This window comes from Marmota flaviventris, chromosome 2, assembly GCF_047511675.1.
Source record: "Marmota flaviventris isolate mMarFla1 chromosome 2, mMarFla1.hap1, whole genome shotgun sequence".
Classification (NCBI taxonomy): Eukaryota; Metazoa; Chordata; class Mammalia; order Rodentia; family Sciuridae; genus Marmota; species Marmota flaviventris.
The window spans coordinates 65,521,138-65,541,131 of NC_092499.1; the positions used below are offsets into that span (position 1 = coordinate 65,521,138).

The 19,994-nt window shown below is 39.8% G+C and overlaps 1 protein-coding gene across 1 annotated transcript in view; it reads right to left on the reverse strand.

The window, feature by feature from the left end:
• The window catches only part of Arg2 (arginase 2), a 42,791-nt gene that overhangs the window by 8,557 nt on the left and 14,240 nt on the right, over nt 1–19,994 (reverse strand). The window contains exon 3 of the mRNA XM_027929607.2: nt 584–761. Coding sequence (XP_027785408.2) covers nt 584–761 — 178 coding nt within the window. The remainder of the gene's footprint in view (nt 1–583; nt 762–19,994) is intronic.

Consider the following 19,994-nt stretch of genomic DNA (forward strand, 5'->3'; position numbering starts at 1 on the left):
TATTGTGGACTGGAAAGTATATTCACATTCTAAGGGATGATCTCTAACAAATCTATTAGAAATGTTAATAAAAATGCCTAAATTTGGGTTGGGGTTGTGCTCAGTGGTAGAGCGCCCACCTAGCATGTGTGAGGCCCTGGGTTTGATCCTCAGCACCACATAAAAATAAATAAAATAAAGGTTTTGTGTCCAAATATAACTAAAAAACCAAATAAATATTTTTGAAAAATGCCTAAATTTAGTCCTGATGTTTTCTTCCAGTTCTCCAAAATGAAAGTCATGTTTTCTAGAAAACTTAAGAAGATAAGCATGAAACATGGTAACTAAAAACCTTGCTTAACCTACCTTTGTACTTGCTGTGTCAAATAACACAAATCCTCTTACTATACAATGTGTTACACAAAGCAAAATACACAGTTCCTGCAAAAGTTCGTGATCTTAGACATTAAAATGATGTTATAACACCACACCCTAAAAATACTGTGGATATTTTTCTTGGGATGAGGAAACTAAGATAGCAGCTAAGTAATGAGCCCAAAGCAACATGTTATCCAGCCCCTCACCACACCTGGCTCCAGCTTACCTGTGGTCGCCTCCCACTGTGACACAGCTGTAGCCACCTGATACTGCTCTGCTGACCACCTCTGCCAGTTCCTGGTTGGCAAGGCCCACAGAGCGTGGGTTCACTATCAGGTTGTTATAGAGATCATCTTTGGGCACTGGAGTAAAACTCAAGTCTCCAAAGTCTTTTAAGCGGCAACCTGGAAACAAGGGGTGATAAGAAGAACTGTATGTACTTCCAATTCTTACTGGTCTGGGATACTCATGGCAAAGTATACATCTTACTTATTTTGTCACAGTAAAAATTAAAATGTCACATAACTGGCAGAATTGCTCAATCAAGTAATCCTGGGAAGTAAACCCTCTTAATATTTTTAAGATGTAGATGGACACAAAACCTTTATTTATTTATTTATTTAATATTTTTTGGTAGTGAGGATTGAACCCAGGGGTGCCTAACACTGAGCCACATCTCCAGCCCTTTTTTTTTCTAAATATATTTTTTATTTAAGAGACAAGGTCTCACTGAGTTTGCTTAGGGCCTTGCTGAATTGTATAGGCTGGCTTTGAACTTGCAATCTTCCTGCCTCAGCCTCCCGAGTTGCTGGGATTACAGGTGTGTGCCACCATACCCAGTGATTATTTTATTTATTTTTATGTGGTGCTGAGAATCAAACACCGTGCCTCACACGTTAGGCAAGCACTCTACCACTGAGCTATAACCCTAGCCCAAGGAAACCCTCTTAAAAGAACACCATTTTGCAGAAGAAACTGAGCTTTACAAACTAAAACCAAGAGGTATTATTAACTTAACCTAAATCACAAAGGTAGCACATGTCCCAGACTTATAAAGGGGAAGTAAAATACCAAGAGTAACCAACAGATTTAAAGAAAATAAGTACTATTAATTAGGACCAAAATACACATATAGAAATTCTCAGACTTTTTAAAAATATTTTTTAGTTGTAGTTGGACACAGTATCTTTTTCTGTTTATTTTTATGTGGTGCTAGGTATTGAACCCAGTGCCTCACACATGCCAGGCTGGTAGAGTACTTGCATGGCACGTGTGAGGCACTGGGTTCGATACCTAGTACCACATAAAAATAAAATAAAGCTATTGTGTCAATCTACAACTAAATTTAAAAAAATCAGAGGACCTAAAGCATACTAAAATATCTGCCAGGCATGGTGGCACATGGCTTTAATCCTAGCAACTGAGGAGGCTGAGGCAGAAGAATTCCAAGTTCTAGACCAGCCTCAGCAATTTAGCAAGGCCCTGAACAGCCTAGTGTGATCTGTCACAAAAAATAAGGGTTTGTGGGGACTGGGCTTGTGGCTTAATGGTAGAGTGCTCACCTAGCATGTGTGAGGCACTGGATTCAATCTTCATCACCACATAAAAATAAAATAAAGGTACTGTGTCCACCTACAACTAAATATAAAAAATAATAATAAATAAGGGCTGGGGATGTGGCTTAGTGGTAAAGTGCCCCGAGTTCAATCCCCAGTTCAAAAAAAAGAAAGAAATATATAACGTTTGTTATTACAAATTACTGGCAACTGTTACGCTTTTTTTTTTTTTTTCAGTGCTGAGGATTGAACCCAGGGGCACTTTACCACTGACTTACATCCCCAACTCTTTTCACTTTTTATTTTTGAGATAGGGTCTTGTTAAATTGCCCAGACTGGGCTCAAACTTTTGATTGACCTGTTTTGGCTTCCTGAGTCATTGGGATTATAGATATATGCCACCAAGCCTGGCTGGTTTAACATAAATTCTTATTTAGGATTCACAACAGTTCTATGAAGCAACTAAAATAATGCCTTTTCCATACAGTATGAGGACACTCAAGCAAAGAAAAGTAACTTACCTAAGGTCACATAGCTGCCAAATGCCAGAATCAAGATCTAGCAGGGCACAGTTGCACATGCCTGTAACCCCAATTACTCAGGAGGCTGAGACAGGAGGATTGTAAGTTCAGGGCCAGCCTGTGCAACTTAGCAAGACCCTGTCTCAAAAAATTTTTTTCAAAGAAAGGGTTGGGAGGGTAGCTCTGTGATAGAATGCTTGTCTAGCTTTTGCTAAGTCTGGGGTTTAATCCCTAGTCCAAGTCATCTGGCTCTAATATTTGTATTCCTTACTGTACAGTTTGCCTCCCAAATAATTCTTCCTGCTTCCAGTACTTTAAGAACTCAATAGCCAGGCATGGTGACGCATGTCGTTTGGGAAGCTGAGACAGGAAGATCAAGAGTTCAAAGCCAGCCTCATCAACAGCGAGGCGCTAAGAAACTCAGAGAGACCCTGTCTCTAAATAAAATACAAAATAGGGGTGGGGATGTCGCTCAGTGGTTGAGTGTCCCTGAGTTCAATCCCCTGTACCCCCCCCCAAAAAAAAAATATATATATATATACACACACACACACACATACACATACACATTCTGACAACTTTGAATACTTTCTACCTATATTGTAGGTGAAAACTAAACAATCCAATTCTATCCAAAAGGGACATGAGGGCTATGGTTGTGGCTCAGTGGTAGAGCGCTTGCTAGCATGTGTGAGGCACTGGGTTCAATCCTCAGTACCACATAAAAGTCAATAAATAGAGGTATTGTGTTCATCTACAACTAAAAAAATTAGAAAAGGGACATGAACTATGAGAGAACAGAATGTTACAGATTGTATGCTTAGGGCCCTGCTTCTCAAACTGGTGTCTAGTTATTGGGGTTCTGGGGGACTGTAACATCTCAATGTCTGCATGGATTTGTTAAAGATTTGGATTAAGACCATCATGAAACCGGGCGTGATGGTACACGCCTGTAAAGCCAGCAGCTCAGGAGTCTGAGGTAGGAGGATCTCAAGTTTGAGACCAGCCTATGGAATTTAGCAAGGTCCTGTCTCATAACAATAAAGGGCTGGGGATGTAATTCAGTGGTAAAATTTCCATGTTCAATCCCCAGTATAGCTAAAAGAAGGGGGGGTGGAGAAAGGAAGAAAGAATGAGTGAGCATAAAAGACCCCACATGAGAGAATATCCAGACAAGTAAGAGGAAAGGAAGGAGGGAAAATGCAGGTAGGAGAAGAATGACAAAAACAAAAACAATGGGAACCAAGAGAAAATGACCAAATAAAATCTTTGTTTTGTTTTGGGGCTGTTGGGGATCAAATCAAGGGCCTCATGCAGGCTAGGCAAGCTCTCTATCAGAGAGCTACACCCCAGTCTATAAAAATCTTTTTTTAAAAGAGCTCAGTGGGACACTCAGGAGGCTAAGTCAGGAGGATCACAAGTTTGAGACTAACCTCAGCAACTTGCTGAGTCCCTGACTCAAAATTTTAAAAAATAAATGACTGAGATTGTAGCTCATTGGTAAAATAGAAAATGAAAATCTTTTAAAAAGAAAGTCAAGAACTGGGGATGTAGCTCAGTGGTATAGCACTTGCCTAGCATGTACAAGATCCTGAGTTTGACTCACACACACCACAAAAAAAAAAAAAAAAAAAAAAAAAGCCACAAGTAAAATCTTTATTGACTTCACCAAATTTCAAAATGTGGGGAGTAGACTTAAGAGAAATGAAGCTCTAACTTTGAAGTCAATATCAGGTGTGGTCAGATCTTGAATGTTAGTGCCTATTCTAGGGTGTTTTTATTTGTATTTTTAATCTCAACTACCCCTTCAAGCATATTATGCATTAGGTTCTTACTGGATTAAAACCCTAGAGCATGTCTGGTGTTTTGTAATTAGGTGCATAATTATAAAAGCCTTATAATCAAAATAATAATAATGTTAATATTAACTAACTTTAGAGACCTCTCAGTGAGCTACACCCCAATCTATAAAAATCTTTTGCCAGGCACTTTAACTCATATTAATCCTCACATGCAAAAAATATACTGAGGAATTAAAATTTTCATGGGTAATTGACAGAACTTGGGGAACTCTCAAGACCAATCATGGAAATCAGGCTGTAGACTCAAGTAAGTGCAACAGGAAACTGCGCTCTACTCATTTGTATGTTCTTACTAGGAGGAAAACAAATTAAAAAAAAAACAACAAAAAAAACTGAACAAGGCCTGAAAATAATTTTGGTAGTCTTAGAATAATACTGTCCAAGGAAGAGAGATTGAATTTTGTAAAAAGATTTTGATCATTAAATGTGTAACTGTGCTTTGGATTGGGTTAACAGAGTAATTCACAGCATAAGGACTGGAAGTTAGCTCAGTGTTAGAGCACTTTGCCTAGCATGCTCAAAGCCTTGGGTTCAATCCCCAACCCTGTGGGGGCAAAACCAAAGATTAATTCAGAGCCCAGATGGTGGATTCTCCTAAATTACCCATCTCTATTTACTCTATTTCTTTCTCACCAAGCCACCTTATGGTTACTCACTTGGTTTCCCAGATGCCTTCACTTACTCACAAGGGCTTCCAGACAGCGCGTGCTGGGAGGTCTCTTGCTCAGCATAATTACACAGAGGCATTTTGTTTTATCCAGCATGGTTAGTGTGAGTCTGGGTATTAGAGCCTGAGAATCTCTACACACAGCAAGCTTTGTGTTTCTGGATCCACAAAGCTCTGAGCCTGACCAGGAAAAAATTAATATCTTGAGAGGCCCTGCCTGAGCGGCCTGCCCTCTAGACTCCTAACTCAGCTCTTTAATTTTCACAGTAAGTACCAGGTAAGAACTAGGAATAGCAAGTATTAAAGGATCAGAGGAAGTCTGCTGAAGATTGAGGCAGTCAAAGAAGGACCCCTCCAACTAAAACTTGTATCAGCACTGTTTTGTTTTATTTTCTACCTTACTTGGATAGAAATTATTTATAAAAATGAATGAGGAGGTATCTAATGGTAGAGGGTCCCACCCTAGTCCCCAGGCCAAACTACTATATCCTTGCAAGCCTTTATACCTAATATTTTCTTAAATAAGACTATTAGGTAGAGTAGGCTACACTGCTGTAGCAAAGCCCCCAAAATAATGGCTCAAAGATATTGTTTCTTTTTCATCTAACATCTAGAGTGGGTATCTCAGTCAGCAGGAGGCTTTCCTCCATGTTGGGATTCACGCATCTGGCTTGTAACTGTCATAACTAGGGCTTTGCCACTGATGGGGCTAAGGTTAGGTCTCTCCAGGTTCAAAGCAGCAGGAGGGAGAAATATATTGATAAGGCATAGCTCCTCTTTACAGGCCCCGGCTGAGAAATGGCACATCACTCCTGCTCACATAGCACTGGCCAGCAAAGTCTAGCTTATGTCCAGAAGAAAAAAAAGTAGAATTGTGGGAAACAGTTAACAATCTCAGCCACAATGAGTTTTGTTTTGTTCTTATTCTATGCCATAAATTTTAAGCTGTTAAAAATCAAAATACTACCAGACATAGTAGTGTACACCTGTAATCCCAGTGACTTGGGAAGCTGAGGCAGGAGGCCAGACTCAGCAACTTAGCAAGACCCTGTCTAAAAAAAAAAGCTGGAGACATAGCTCAGTGATAAATGCCCCTGCGTTCAATCCAGCATAATAAAGAAATAAATAAATTACCACTTTTGTTACCGTAGATTTATCAATCTATAGTATTTTAACTATTAATTATAGAGCTAAATCATCAAAATTATTATGCCATCCTGAGCTGGCCTCCTAAGAGCTCTCTCCTCTAATGCCCACTGTATCAAGAGCACTGAGGCACCCAAAGAACTTATAGTAGAATCCAAGGTTGGTTTCTAAAGAGTGAACAGAGGCTCCAAAGAAGAAATATACATGCCATGTTTGATAACAGGTGACCAACTTAATAAGAATGACACGTCTGAAAATTGGAGCATTGTGATATGAGGTACTGGAGAACATGATTGCAACCCACAGGCTACATTTCTTGAGAGAAGCAGGAGATTGATTGATAGGGGGTTCATTTTTTAAGAACCAGATGAACTGAGTACTAGTAAAGGTACTATTTTGTCAGAATGCTATGACAGATTCTCAGTTCAAAGAGCAGAAGGAAATGGTCTCATTAATTTTAAATATTAGAGTAGCATTGTAAAGAGCAAACATCATAACATGGAAGGAGTATCTGCCTGCTGTGCTTCAGGTCAACTTATCTGCCAAGTGTAGGTCAGATGAGACCTACAAGGTTTTTTGAGTTTTTTTCCCTTGGTACTGGGAATTGAACCCAGGCTCTTGCACATGCTGGGCAAGCACTCTACCACTGAGCTATATCCCAGGCCCTGAGATCCAGTGTTTCAATGCTATCCTTTACTTTTATATTTTATTTTTTGTGGTGTTGGGCCCAGGATCTCATGCATGTTAGGCAAGCACTCTGCCACTTTTTATTTTATTTTGAAATATGGTCTCATTAATTGCCCAGGCTGGCCTCAAACTTGCAATCCTCCTGTCTCAGCCTACTAAGTAGCTGAGATTTTGGCTATTCTGCACCACTAGGTCCAGAATATCAAATTATTATATTATATATGTATATATTTTTTGCAATACTAGGGATTAAATCCAGGGCACTCTACCACCGAGTTACATCCCCAGCCTTTTTTGGTTTTTTATTTTAAGTCAGGGTCTTGCTAAATTCTTGAAGCTAGTCTCAAATTTATAATCCTGTCTCAGCATCCTGAGTTGCTGGCATTATAGGTGTACACCACTGTACCTGTTAAAATTTCATCCTTTCTTCCTTTTTTTTTTTTTTTTGGCAGTGCCAGAGATCAAACCCAGGGCCTGATGATGCTCAGTAACCATTCTTCCTCTAAGCCCGGCCCTCAGATTCCTTATTAAAAGTAAGAACTGGTTGCAATGGTATGAACCTATAATCCCAGCAATTTGGGATTACAAAGCTAGCCTCAGCAACTTAGTGATACCCCAAGTAATTTAGTAAGACCCTGTCCCAAAATAAAAAGGGCTAAGGATGTGGTAAAGTGCCCCTGAATTCAATCCCTGGTAACAATAAATAAATAAACAAATAAATAAAATGTTTAAAAAAGGGCTGGGGATGTGGCTCAGTGGTAGAGTGCTAGCATACCATCCAAGAGACTCTGGTTTCAATCCCCGGTTCTGCAAAAAAATAAATAAATAAAAATAAAAGCTGGGCACAGTGGCACACACCTCTAATCCTAATGGCCCAAGAGTCTGAGGCAGGAGAATTGCAAGTTTGAAGATAGCCTTGGCAACTTAAGTAGACCATGTCTCAAAAAATAAAAAGGAGGTTGGAGCTGCAACTCGGTGGCAGAGCGCTTGCCTAGCATGTGTGAGGCACTGGGTTCGATCTTCAGCACCACATAAAAATAAAGGCATTCTGTCCACTGACAACTACAAAAAAATTTTAAATAAATAAAAAGGGCTGGAGGTGCAGCTCTGTGGTAGAGCAGTCCCTGGGTTCAGTCCCCAGCACCAAAAGAAAAAGAGGAGGAAGAGAAGAAGATAGTAGCATTTTACGACAAGATGAGTCTGAAACTTAAAGAAACTCTCAAGTCAAACAAATTTGGAAGCAAACTGAAAGGGCCCTCATTTTCCCCTTGCTCTTATATGCTGGCACAGCCTCATACTGGGAACTTGTCTCCAGAGCGAAGGTAATAAAATACACTGAATACTACTATGATCTTTCAGGCTCAGATATTACCTTTGGCCTTGATAAAGCCCTCTAGGCTCCAACGAAGTGGAAAAAGAACACAAATGCATCAACAAGATGATGCAACTGGCGGTGAGAAAGAAATCAAACAGCCCGGTGTGACCTTCACAATAGCTACAACAAGCACTTCTGTTTTAGGGCTAGTGAGTAAATCCTAGAGGGAAGCCAGTGACAGGAAAGAAGGAAATAGGATATAATTATCTGCCTCCATACATCACAGTGTGCTAGGCACCTTACTGAGAACTGAGCAAGACTGGATAGCTCCGTCCACTGAGGCAAGCCTCAGTCACACTTTGGTTAGAGATTCACATAAGGCAATGTCATGAATGAGCAGGTATTTTTTTGGACAGCACAAAAGCATTCCATTCTTCCTCTTACATGGGGCACCAAGTGTTATCAAGACTCCCAGCAAATCAAGAGATGGGTTTCAAACTAGGGATAACAGGAACTTACCTCAACATTATAAAAGCTATCTATGCTAAGCCTCAGGCTAGCATCATTCTGAATGGAGAAAAATTGAAGGCATTCCCTCTAAAATCTGGAACAAGACAGGGATGCCCTCTCTCACCACTTCTATTCAATATAGTTCTCGAAACACTGGCCAGAGCAATTAGACGAAAGAAATTAAAGGCATAAAAATAGGAAAAGAAGAACTTAAATTATCACTGTTTGCGGAGGACATGATTCTATACCTAGAAGACCCAAAAGGGTCTACAGAAAAACTATTAGAACTAATAAATGAATTCAGCAAAGTGGCAGGATATAAAATCAACACGCATAAATCAAAGGCATTTCTGTATATCAGCGACAAAACTTCTGAAACGGAAATGAGGAAAAACACTCCATTTACAATATCCTCAAAAAAAAAAAAAAAAAAAAAAACTTGGGAATCAACCTAACAAAAGACGTGAAAGATTTATACAATGAAAACTACAGAACCCTAAAGAGAGAGGTAGAAGAAGATCTTAGAAGATGGAAAAATATACCCTGTTCATGGATAGGCAGAACTAACATCATCAAAATGGCGATATTACCAAAAGTTCTCTATAGGTTTAACGCAATGCCAATAAAAATCCCAATGGCATTTCTTGTAGAAATAGATAAAGCAATCATGAAATTCATATGGAAAAATAAAAGACCCAGAATAGCAAAAGCAGTTCTAAGCAGGAAGTGTGAATCAGGCGGTATAGCGATACTAGATTTCAAACTATATTACAGAGCAATAGTAACAAAAACAGCATGGTACTGGTACCAAAACAGGCGGGTGGACCAATGGTACAGAATAGAGGACACAGAGACCAATCCACAAAGTTACAACTATCTTATATTTGATAAAGGGGCTAAAAGCATGCAATGGAGAAAGGATAGCAACTTCAACAAATGGTGCTAGGAAAACTGGAAATCCACATGCAACAAAATGAAACTGAATCCCCTCCTCTCGCCATGCACAAAAGTTAACTCAAAATGGATCAAGGAGCTTGATATCAAATCAGAGACTCTGCGTCTGATAGAAGAAAAAGTTGGCTCCGATCTACATATTGTGGGGTCGGGCACCAAATTCCTTAATAGGACACCCATAGCACAAGAGTTAATAACAAGAATCAACAAATGGGACTTACTTAAACTAAAAAGTTTTTTCTCAGCAAGAGAAACAATAAGAGAGGTAAATAGGGAGCCTACATCATGGGAACAGATTTTTACTCCTCACACTTCAGATAGAGCCCTAATATCCAGAGTATACAAAGAACGCAAAAAATTAGACAATAAGATAACAAATAACCCAATCAACAAATGGGCCAAGGACCTGAACAGACACTTCTCAGAGGAGGACATACAATCAATCATCAAGTACATGAAAAAATGCTCACCATCTCTAGCAGTCAGAGAAATGCAAATCAAAAACACCCTAAGATACCATCTCACTCCAGTAAGATTGGCAGCCATTATGAAGTCAAACAACAACAAGTGCTGGCCAGGATGTGGGGAAAAGGGTACTCTTATACATTGCTGGTGGGACTGCAAATTGGTGCGGCCAATTTGGAAAGCAGTATGGAGATTCCTGGGAAAGCTGGGAATGGAACCACTATTTGACCCAGCTATTGCCCTTCTTGGACTATTCCCTGAAGACCTTAAAAAAGAGTACTACAGGGATACTGCCACATCAATGTTCATAGCAGCACAATTCACAATAGCTAGACTGTGGAACCAACCCAGATGCCCTTCAATAGATGAATGGATAAAAAAAATGTGGCAATTATACACCATGGAGTATTACGCAGCACTAAAAAATGACAAAATCATGGAATTTGCAGGGAAATGGATGGCACTAGAGCAGATTATGCTTAGTGAAGCTAGCCAATCCCTAAAAAACAAATACCAAATGTCTTCTTTGATATAATGAGAGCAACTAAGAACAGAGCAGGGAGGAAGAGCAGGAAGAAAAGATTAACATTAAACAGAGACATGAGGTGGGAGGGAAAGGGAGAGAAAAGGGAAATTGCATGGAAATGGAGGGAGACCCTCATTGCTATACAAAATTACATATAAGAGGTTGTGAGGGGAATGGGAAAATAAACAAGGAGAGAAATGAATTACAGTAGATGGGGTAGAGAGAGAAGATGGGAGGGGAGGGGAAGGGGATAGAGGATAGGAAAGGTAGCAGAATACAACAGTTACTAATAAGGCATTATGTAAAATTGTGGATGTGTAACCGATGTGATTCTGCAATCTGTATTTGGGGTACAAATGGGAGTTCATAACCCACTTGAATCTAATGTATGAAATATGATATGTCAAGAGCTTTGTAATGTTTTGAACAACCATTAAAAAAAATAAAATAAAATTGTTTAAAAAAAAAGAGAGAGATGGGTTTCAAGGTGGAGTGACACAGAGAGTCTCTCAAGCCCCAGGTAACCCACTGGCAGGGTAACAGAAATGGAAAAAAGCTGGGGACCTCTGAGTATGCAATTTTTTTCAAACTGCTCCTAAACAAACTTTGCAATTGCATTTAGTGCTGATAAGTACTAATGGCTTTTTTGGGTGCGGGGGGAGTACTGGGGATTGAACTAAGAGGCACTTTACCACTGAGCCACATCTCCAGCCCTTTTTAAAAATTTTTATCTTGAGACATATCTCACTAAGTTGCTAAGGCTGGTCTTGAACTTGAAATCCCATGTCTCTAATGGCTTTTGAAGTTATACATTCAAATGTTGTATATGGGAAATATAATCTGACCCCAAACCAAGGGAATTCCTAGTATTTTAAAGGAATATACTTGCTATTTTTAGAATTTCACCTGTACTTGGAATACTAGCTTTGTTTTGTTTGTTTGGGGGTTTTTTTGTTTGTTTGTTTTGTTTTGGTACTGGGGCTTGAACCCACAGTGACTTTATCCCCATCCCTTAAAAAAAAATTGAGACAGGGTCACACTCAGTTGCTAAGGGTCTCACTAAATTGCTAAGGCTGGCCTCAAATTTGTGATCCTCTGGCCTCAGCCTCCAGAGTCACTGGGATTATAGGCATGAACTACATGCCTGGCTTGGAATACCAGCCTTTGTTTACTTATTCAGTAAACAAAGCTGAAATGTTACTAGAGATTTAAACTAGGGGGAAAAAAATGCCAGGGTTAATTCAGACCATTTAGAATAAGAGAATCTCTCTTATCCCTAAAATGTGACTTGGGTAATAACCTTCAAAAGATTATTATTTAAGTAAACTAATTTGGTTGCCACCAATAAAATACAGAAATCTAAATTGTATTTAGTGCATTTAACTCTCCCAGAGGTTATGCAACCTCAAAAACCAAAAATGTTTTGAGCTATCTAAAATCAGCTCTTGCTTATTTACATCCAATCTCCAAATAAGTTTGATACATTGAGGAAAGAGTATAAAACCCAAGTAGACATATTCTGGTTTACTTCAGAGTCCCAGAGAAGACTCTGCCAACCAGCCCTCTCTGTCTCCTTCCTCCTCATCTGCTTTACTCTCTTGTTGCCTCTATACCAGGACGGTGTTTGCTGAGACAGTGAAGACTGTGACTGAAGAAAACAGGAGCAAGGACAGTAGTATTGGGGGCTCAAGGATGGAAGGTGACCTTGGAGATGTAGGCCTGTCACTTCAGACATATCTGTCTACCACACACCAGAGTTAGCCTCAAGATCAAATGATACAAACATGGTGTTAACAGATACTTTTGTATGAATATTATGATTGAGTTAAAACAAAAAACACTTGAAAATTTAGCTCAACATTTGTCTAGCAAGTCTGAGACCCTGGGTTCAATCCCCAGCATCAAGAAAAAAAAAATTAGTTCAAGATAGTAACTGAGATGACTCGAAACACCAGATATATGTTTCCACTAATTTGGTTCTCCAGTTACATCTGTCCTTGTCTAAGGAGAACAGATGGTATCAATTCTTTGGATGGGCTTAGTAACATGCCCCTCTGCACCAACTCAAGTCAACCCACTAAGCACCTCTGGGTCCAAGAGAGCCAACTTAGGCTTTCCCAGGCTGACTCGGTTGATGGCACCCTAACAGCCTGGTTCCAGCACAGGCACAGATGGAATTAAGAGTTCCTCTGGCTCCATAAATCACATAATCACTTTACCTCATTCAGAAGAAGACTGCTGACCTTCTCTGAAAACAAAAGATCTGCTACATTAACATGTGGACAACATTTTAACCTTTCCAATATCAAACCCCAGGAAGAGACAGAAAAAATCCTTGGGGATAAAAAACTACTCTTTATGCTGGACACAGTGGCACATGCCTCTAATCCCAGCAGTTTGGGAGGCTGAGGCAGGAGGATCACAAATTCAAAGCCAGCCTCAGCAACTTTGTGAGGCCCTAAGCATGTTAGTGAGACCCTTTCTCAAAATAGAATATAAAAACAGGCTAGGGATATTGGCTCAGCAATTAAGCACCCCTGGGTTCAATCCTGGTACGAAAAGGAAAAAAAGAAAGAACTACCCTTTATAGCATGTAATTCTTAAAAAGTTTTATATTCTACCTTGTTCCAGAAAGGGTTTAAAGGGAGACACAACATGTTGGTGACTATAGCTTTTCCAGTTACCAGTCAGCCCTGATGTGTCCCTTCCCCAGACCCTATGGCATCCTGGTGAGTCTGCCCAGAAATCTCAAAAATCTCTCCTACATTCCACACTGCTCTGGGCTGAAAGGAGAGTACACACTGAATGGCCTCCATTAGCCAAGTGCTACATTGCATGCAATGGAAAGAATCCCTGCCCTCTGCTCCCTGACTTCCTGAAAGAGATTTCTAACCAACAAGATGTGGAGAGATGTGGTTCAGTGTCTGAACCTGTTGTGCCATATACAATTGTTTAAATGAGCTAACAATGAAAGGCTTGCCACATTCTAGGGATTACGGATTACAACTGAATGAGGCCATCTTTGTGGTTTTTCTTCCCCACAGTTCCCTTTCTCTTCCTTGAAACTGATGTAAGCTAAGATTTCCCAGAACTTGTTTGTAATACGTCTTTTTTTTTTTTTTTTTTTTTGGTATCAGGGTTTGAACCCAGGGGCACTTAACCACTAAGCCACATCCCCAGTCCCTTTTTCTTTTTTAGTATATATTAAATATTTTATATATATAATATTGTATCCACCTATAACTAAAAAATAAAAATGTAATTTTTATAAATGCATAAAGTATTATAAATATATATAATATATATTTTCTATTTTTTAGTTATAGATGGGCACAATATCTTTGTTTTTTTATTTTTATTTGGTGCTGAGGATTGAACCCAGTGCCTCATATGAGTGAGGCAAGTGCTCTGCTGTTGAGCCACAACTCCCACCCCCAAGTCCCTTTTTATATTTTATTTAGTGATAGAGTCTCACTAAATTGCCTAGGATCTCATTAGAGTTGCTGAGGCTGGCTTAGAATTTGCAATCCTCCTGCCTCAGCCTCCCAAGTCTCTGGTATTACAGGCAGGCACCACCACACTGAGCTTACTATATCATTTTGATAAAAACAGATTTTTGGTGAGAAGGAGCAAGCACAGGCCCACTGATTTCTCATTGAAATGGCTCCTTAAAAAGTCCATCTTAAAGGGTGTGGTGGCGCATGCCTGTAATCCCAGTCACTTGGTGCCAAATTTTTAAAAAAAATCCACCTTGAATTTTCTTTTTCTTTATGTAAATTTTTTATTTTTATATGATAGCAGAATGCATTAAAATTCTTATTACACATATAGAGTACAATTTTTCATGTCTCTGGTTGTATACATAGTATATTCACACCAATTTGTGTCTTTATACCTGTACTTTGGATAGTAATGATCATCACATTCCACCATCATTAATTACCCCATGCCCCCTCCCTTCCCCTCCCACCCCTCTGCCCTAATTAGAGTTCATCTATTCCTCCCATGCTCCTGCTCCCTATCCCACTGTGAATCAGCCTCCTTATATCAGAGAAAACATTCGGCATTTGGTTTTTTGGGATTGGCTAACTTCACTTAGCATTATCTTCTCTAACTCCATCTATTTACCTGCAAATGCCATGATTTTTTTTTTTAAAGAGAGAGAGATAATTTTTTAATATTTATTTTTTAGTTTTCGACAGACACAACATCTTTTGTTTGTATGTGGTGCTGAGGATCGAACCCGGGCCGCACGCATGCCAGGCGAGCGCGCTACCGCTTGAGCCACATCCCCAGCCCCCAAATCCCATGATTTTATTCTCTTTTATTGCTGAATAATATTCCATTGTGTATATATGCCACATTTTCTTTATACATTCATCTACTGAAGGACATCTAGGTTGGTTCCACAGTTTAGCTATTGTGAATTGTGCTGCTATAAACATTGACGTGGCTGCGTCCCTGTAGTATGCTTTTTCCACATTGAATTTTCTACATTCCCTATGAAAGATTATAAAGTCAAGGACATTAACTCTTGGAACACCAATCCTCTGAAAGCCCTAAACACAATGCCACGCACACCCTGCTCTGCTTTGTGACTCTTGGTTCACAAAGGCAGAAGTTTCCTATTTCTGTTACTTCTATTCATGAGTCCTCTTGCATTGGGGAGGAAGCCAGAAAGACACCATCTTCTTCTTCTTTTTTTTTAATATATTGGGGATTGAATCCAGGGACACTGTGCCACTGAGCTACATCCCCAGCCCCCCTATTTTTTTTTTTCTGAGACAGGGTCTCCTTAAGTTGCTAAGGGAGACCACATTAAAATGTTGTCAACATGTCACAAGTTCCCTGAGTCCTTGGTGCACCAGGAGGGATGTGGAGAGATGTGGCAAGAGGAAGAGACAAGGCCTTACTAAATTGCTGAGGCTGGCCTCAAACTTGTAATCTTCCTGCCTCAGCCTCCCAAGCCACTAGGATTACAGACCCCATTTTCTCTTTCAATCTGAGCACCACCACAACTATTTTGTACTTCCTTAATACCAGAAGAGTTCAGTCATTAAATAAAGAAAATTTATTCAAAGATTAAATAATTTAAATCAACCACTGTAATCCCTTAGGTGCTGCCTTTGAATTGTGTTATCTGGATGCTAAAGGAATAATGAAGTACCTGTCTGAAATAACTAGAACATTCATTATTACCTATTTACTTTCTGGTTTAAGAACATGTTTCAAAAAGGGGGTAATAGGGCTGGAGGTATAGTTCAGTTCTAGAACACTTGCCACTCACCTGGTTTTGATCCCCAACATCACACAAAAAAGGGGGGTGCTGGGTGTGGTGGCATATGCCTGTAATCCCAGTGACTCAGGAGGCAGAGACAGGAGGATCCCAAGTTGCAAGCCAGGCTCAGCAATTTAGCAAGGCCCTAGGCAACTTAGACACTGTCTCAAAATAAAAAATAAAAAGGATTAGGGATGTGGCTCGGTGGTAAAGCACCTTCAGGCTCATTCCCTGGTACCAAAAAAATCAAAACCAAACAAAAACCAAGAGGGGGCAATATAAACTAGCCATTATTACCTGCTAACATTTAGCTTGAATGAATCTCTTAATTCGTAGTCAATTAAGAGTTAACTCTTCCAAGAGTTAAAGTTTGATATATGATGGTTATCCTTTGAGTCATGCATTCTTAAAAATCTGGGAAACCAGTGACTTCTGAGTAGCAAATCATTGAGAGAAAGGAAATAGTGATCTGGAAAAATCCCATGGGTCACAGTGTTACAGGTGACAGCTAGGTTGCTTTGCTCCTTTTCTTCCTTCAACCAAAGTTCACTATGTGCTCACTGTGTGCCTGGAACTCTGTTAAGTCCTGGGGATACAGAGATGAGACATGGAGCTCAGAGCCTGGTGAGAAGACAGTTAGGGAAAGTGGCAGTCCAGTCCAGGTCTAACTGCTGTGACACATGTGTTCAGAGTGTGGAGGGAAGAAAGATGACAGAAGGGAAGAGCCAGGAGGAGTTCTCAGAAGAGGGAATTTGGGAGTCTTGACAGTACAGGCCAAGAATAAAAGAGGGGAGAAGTACTTTCTAGGAAAGGCACATAATAGGGCTGTGGCTCAGTGATAGAGTGCTTGCCTAGCATGTGTGAGGCACTGGGTTTGATTCTCAGCACTGTATATAAATAAATAAAATTAAGGTCCATCAACAACTCAAGAAGAACCAAAAAACAATACTTTAAAAAAAAAAAAAAAAGAAAAGGCACATAATAAGTCAGCCCTACAGAACAATTCGCAAGTTCCCTGAGCCATGGTGCACCAGGAGGGCTGTGGGAAGATGTGGTGGGAGGACGGGGCAGAGCCCAGATCATAATGCAGTGGGGAGGTAAGATTTCAAGTCAGGAAGTAAAAAACAAATTTGCATTTTAGATCTAATGCTCAGATAAATAACAATGTGGAGAAAACAGATTCCAGCAGTAGTGAAGAGGCATGCAGGGCAGATAAAAGGTCTGCCTCCAGCTTTCTGGCTCTGTTACCTCCAGAGATGAAAGACATAGGGAGCCAGGCATGGTAATTTTTGACCTAGTTCCAGCTACTCGGGAGGCTCAGGCGGGAGGGCAGTTTGAGCTTAGGAGTTCCAGGCCAGGCTGGGCAACACAGTAAGACTCTGTCTCAAAAAACTAAAATAAATATAAAAGAGACTGGGGAAGGAAGTGAAGAAGATGACAGGGAAATTGTTTTGGATTTGTTGGCATTGAAGTGTTAGGGACCCTTCTGCTGAAAATATGTAGACATGGAAATGAGTCAATAGACCAATTCTAGGCAATACCCAATGGCTGATAATATCACGTCACCTGGGAGCCATCTTCTGGAAATATAAACACCTAGGGAGATAAGTGCTACAACCTCCCAGTTCCTATGGGAGAGAATGAAACTACTTTCCCTAGGCACAGGTGGCAGGCATTTTGCTCCAGTTTGCAAAACTACCATCTCAATTAAGGTATGAGAAATGCATTTCCCTCCAGGTAAAGCTAATCAATTTTGGCTTTTAACACAGGTCATCAACTCCAATTTCTATGATTCAGTTAGCATGCACTTTGTATGAAAGAAATACTGTTGAGTCCTCTTTCTTGAAGCTTGGCTATTGTTTACCATGGAAACATTTCGTAATGGATTGTTCCTGCTTAACTAAATAAAAATATGAGCTTTCCATGGTCTGTGTAATCTCTTAGCAGATTGCCTGTGACTTACATCACATTCTGGTTTCATGCTTATTCAATAACAAAGTGTTTTCTTTCTCTACTACCTTTGTGGAGAGGTTTTCCAAATTGGGAGATTACCCAAAACTGTATATTTGAAATTAACTTATTTTAGGTGTAATAATTATATTTTTGTTAAGTTTTAAAGAATTTCGGTTTTAAAGATACAAAAATGAAACTTGCAAAGGAAATAATCCAATGTCTGTACTTTGCTTCAACATGGTCTGGAGGTAGGTGGAAAACACCCATGTGACTGACAATAGCTGATGCTGGTTGAAGGCTATATAGAGCTGACTATGTCACTACCTACTGTCATTATGTTTGAATACTTCCATAATAAAAAATTAAAAAGAGGAGATACAGGGCTGGGATTGTGGCTCAGAGGAAGAGCACTCACCTAGCATGCCTGTGGCACTGGGTTCGATCCTCAGCACACACACAAATGAAATAAGGTATTGTGTGCACCTACAACTAAAAAAAAAAAAAAAAAAAAGCTTAAAAAAGAAAAAGAGAAAGTACATGGAAGACATCTTGTGTGCAGGTTTGGAGCTGGGAGGAGAAATGAGTGCTAGAGATAAAACTCTGAAGCACAGAGAGGACAGTAAAGCTATGGAAATGAACAGACCACCAACTAAGTATAAGCAAGAGGATCAAAGACAGATTCCTAAAAACGCAATGTGAAATGGGTAGGTAGAAAAAGAGGATCTACCTCTTTTTCTCTAAATGAACCTGAAGAGTTAAAACCAGAGAGTAGCATCCTTTTCGGTATGGAAGCAGTGTTCAATAATGTCAAATAAGGTGAATGTCACAGCACCCACTATCTTAGAAAGCAGGTGGTTGGGAATCTCAACATAACTAGTTTTATTCCAATGATGGCCCAGGAAGGTGGTTCTGAAGTAACAAAATAACTGGACAATAGCTAAAGGGCTACCTAAGGCCAAGGGAGGTGGCAGATGGGTAAATTTGTATTCTTAATTATTGAAGAAACAGGTTAGTAGAGCAAGTTGAGTTATAAGAAAGAAAAAGTGTAAATGCTAGAGCAAGAACTCTCACAAAGGCAAAAGAGGATGGAATCTAGAACACAGGGAGATGCAGTTGAGGGTTAGTTCTCTAATGTCTGTTCTTTCTGTCAACAGATTTTTAGCTGGGTGCATGACTTCTCTTTTTTGGGGGGTGGGGCATTGAACCCAGGGGCACTTTACCACTAAGCTACATCCCCAGCACTTTTTACTTTGAGACGAATCTCACTAGGTTGCTGAATCTGGCCTCAACCTTCAATCCTCCTGCCTCAGTCTTTTAGGATTACAGGTGAGCACTACCACACCCAGCAAAAAACTCTTAATTGATCAGCTTCTTGAACTGGATGTGGCCATGTGACCAGTTCTGGCCAACAGGATAAGCAGAAGTGTCGTGCAGCCACTTCTTGGGAAGGAAAAGTTCTTGCTTTGCCCTCTTTTTTCATTCTTCCATCTTGTGCCAGAAATGAGACTAAGTCATCTGGGACCATTACGTAGATATCTTGCCAATAGCACAAGTTAAGAATCTACGTCTGAAGGAACACAGCCACCAAACCAGTTCTGAATTACTTCTTTCCAGACTGAGTTTAAAATGAACTAATTTTCTTAAGCCATTGATATTTTAGGTTCTTACCACATGTAATCTTATTTAATGCTGTGATTAAACGCATACTTTGAGGGATCTCTGTTAATGCAAGTAATTTGGGAGATGAGAGGATGAAAGTCTGGAGAATTCATACTCAAGTCAGAAAAACAGGGGCTTGAGGATTATGGGTAATTTGCAAGAGCAAAAAAGGGAAACATGAGAGGAGGATACTAGGAATACACAAGATCTTCAAAGGAAGATGAAGACCATATATCTTATGATGGTGCTACTTTGCATTTCTTCAGCCTTAGTCAAAGCTGAGAAGGCAGCTGACTGAGCCAATAAGAAGTTCAGGATGTATATGGCAAGAAATGAGGTTCTCAACCAAACTGCTGACCTCATGACCCTGGGAATGTTTCCTAGCCTCTTCAGACTATACTTCTTTCCCCTCTTCCCCAGCCTTTTTACAAATCAAAACAATGTACTAAATGCTGTGGGATTGGTTTTATTGAAAAAAAAAAAAAAAGAAGAAAAGAAAAAGAAACCTCATAAGTTAAACCATAAACAGTACTTACAT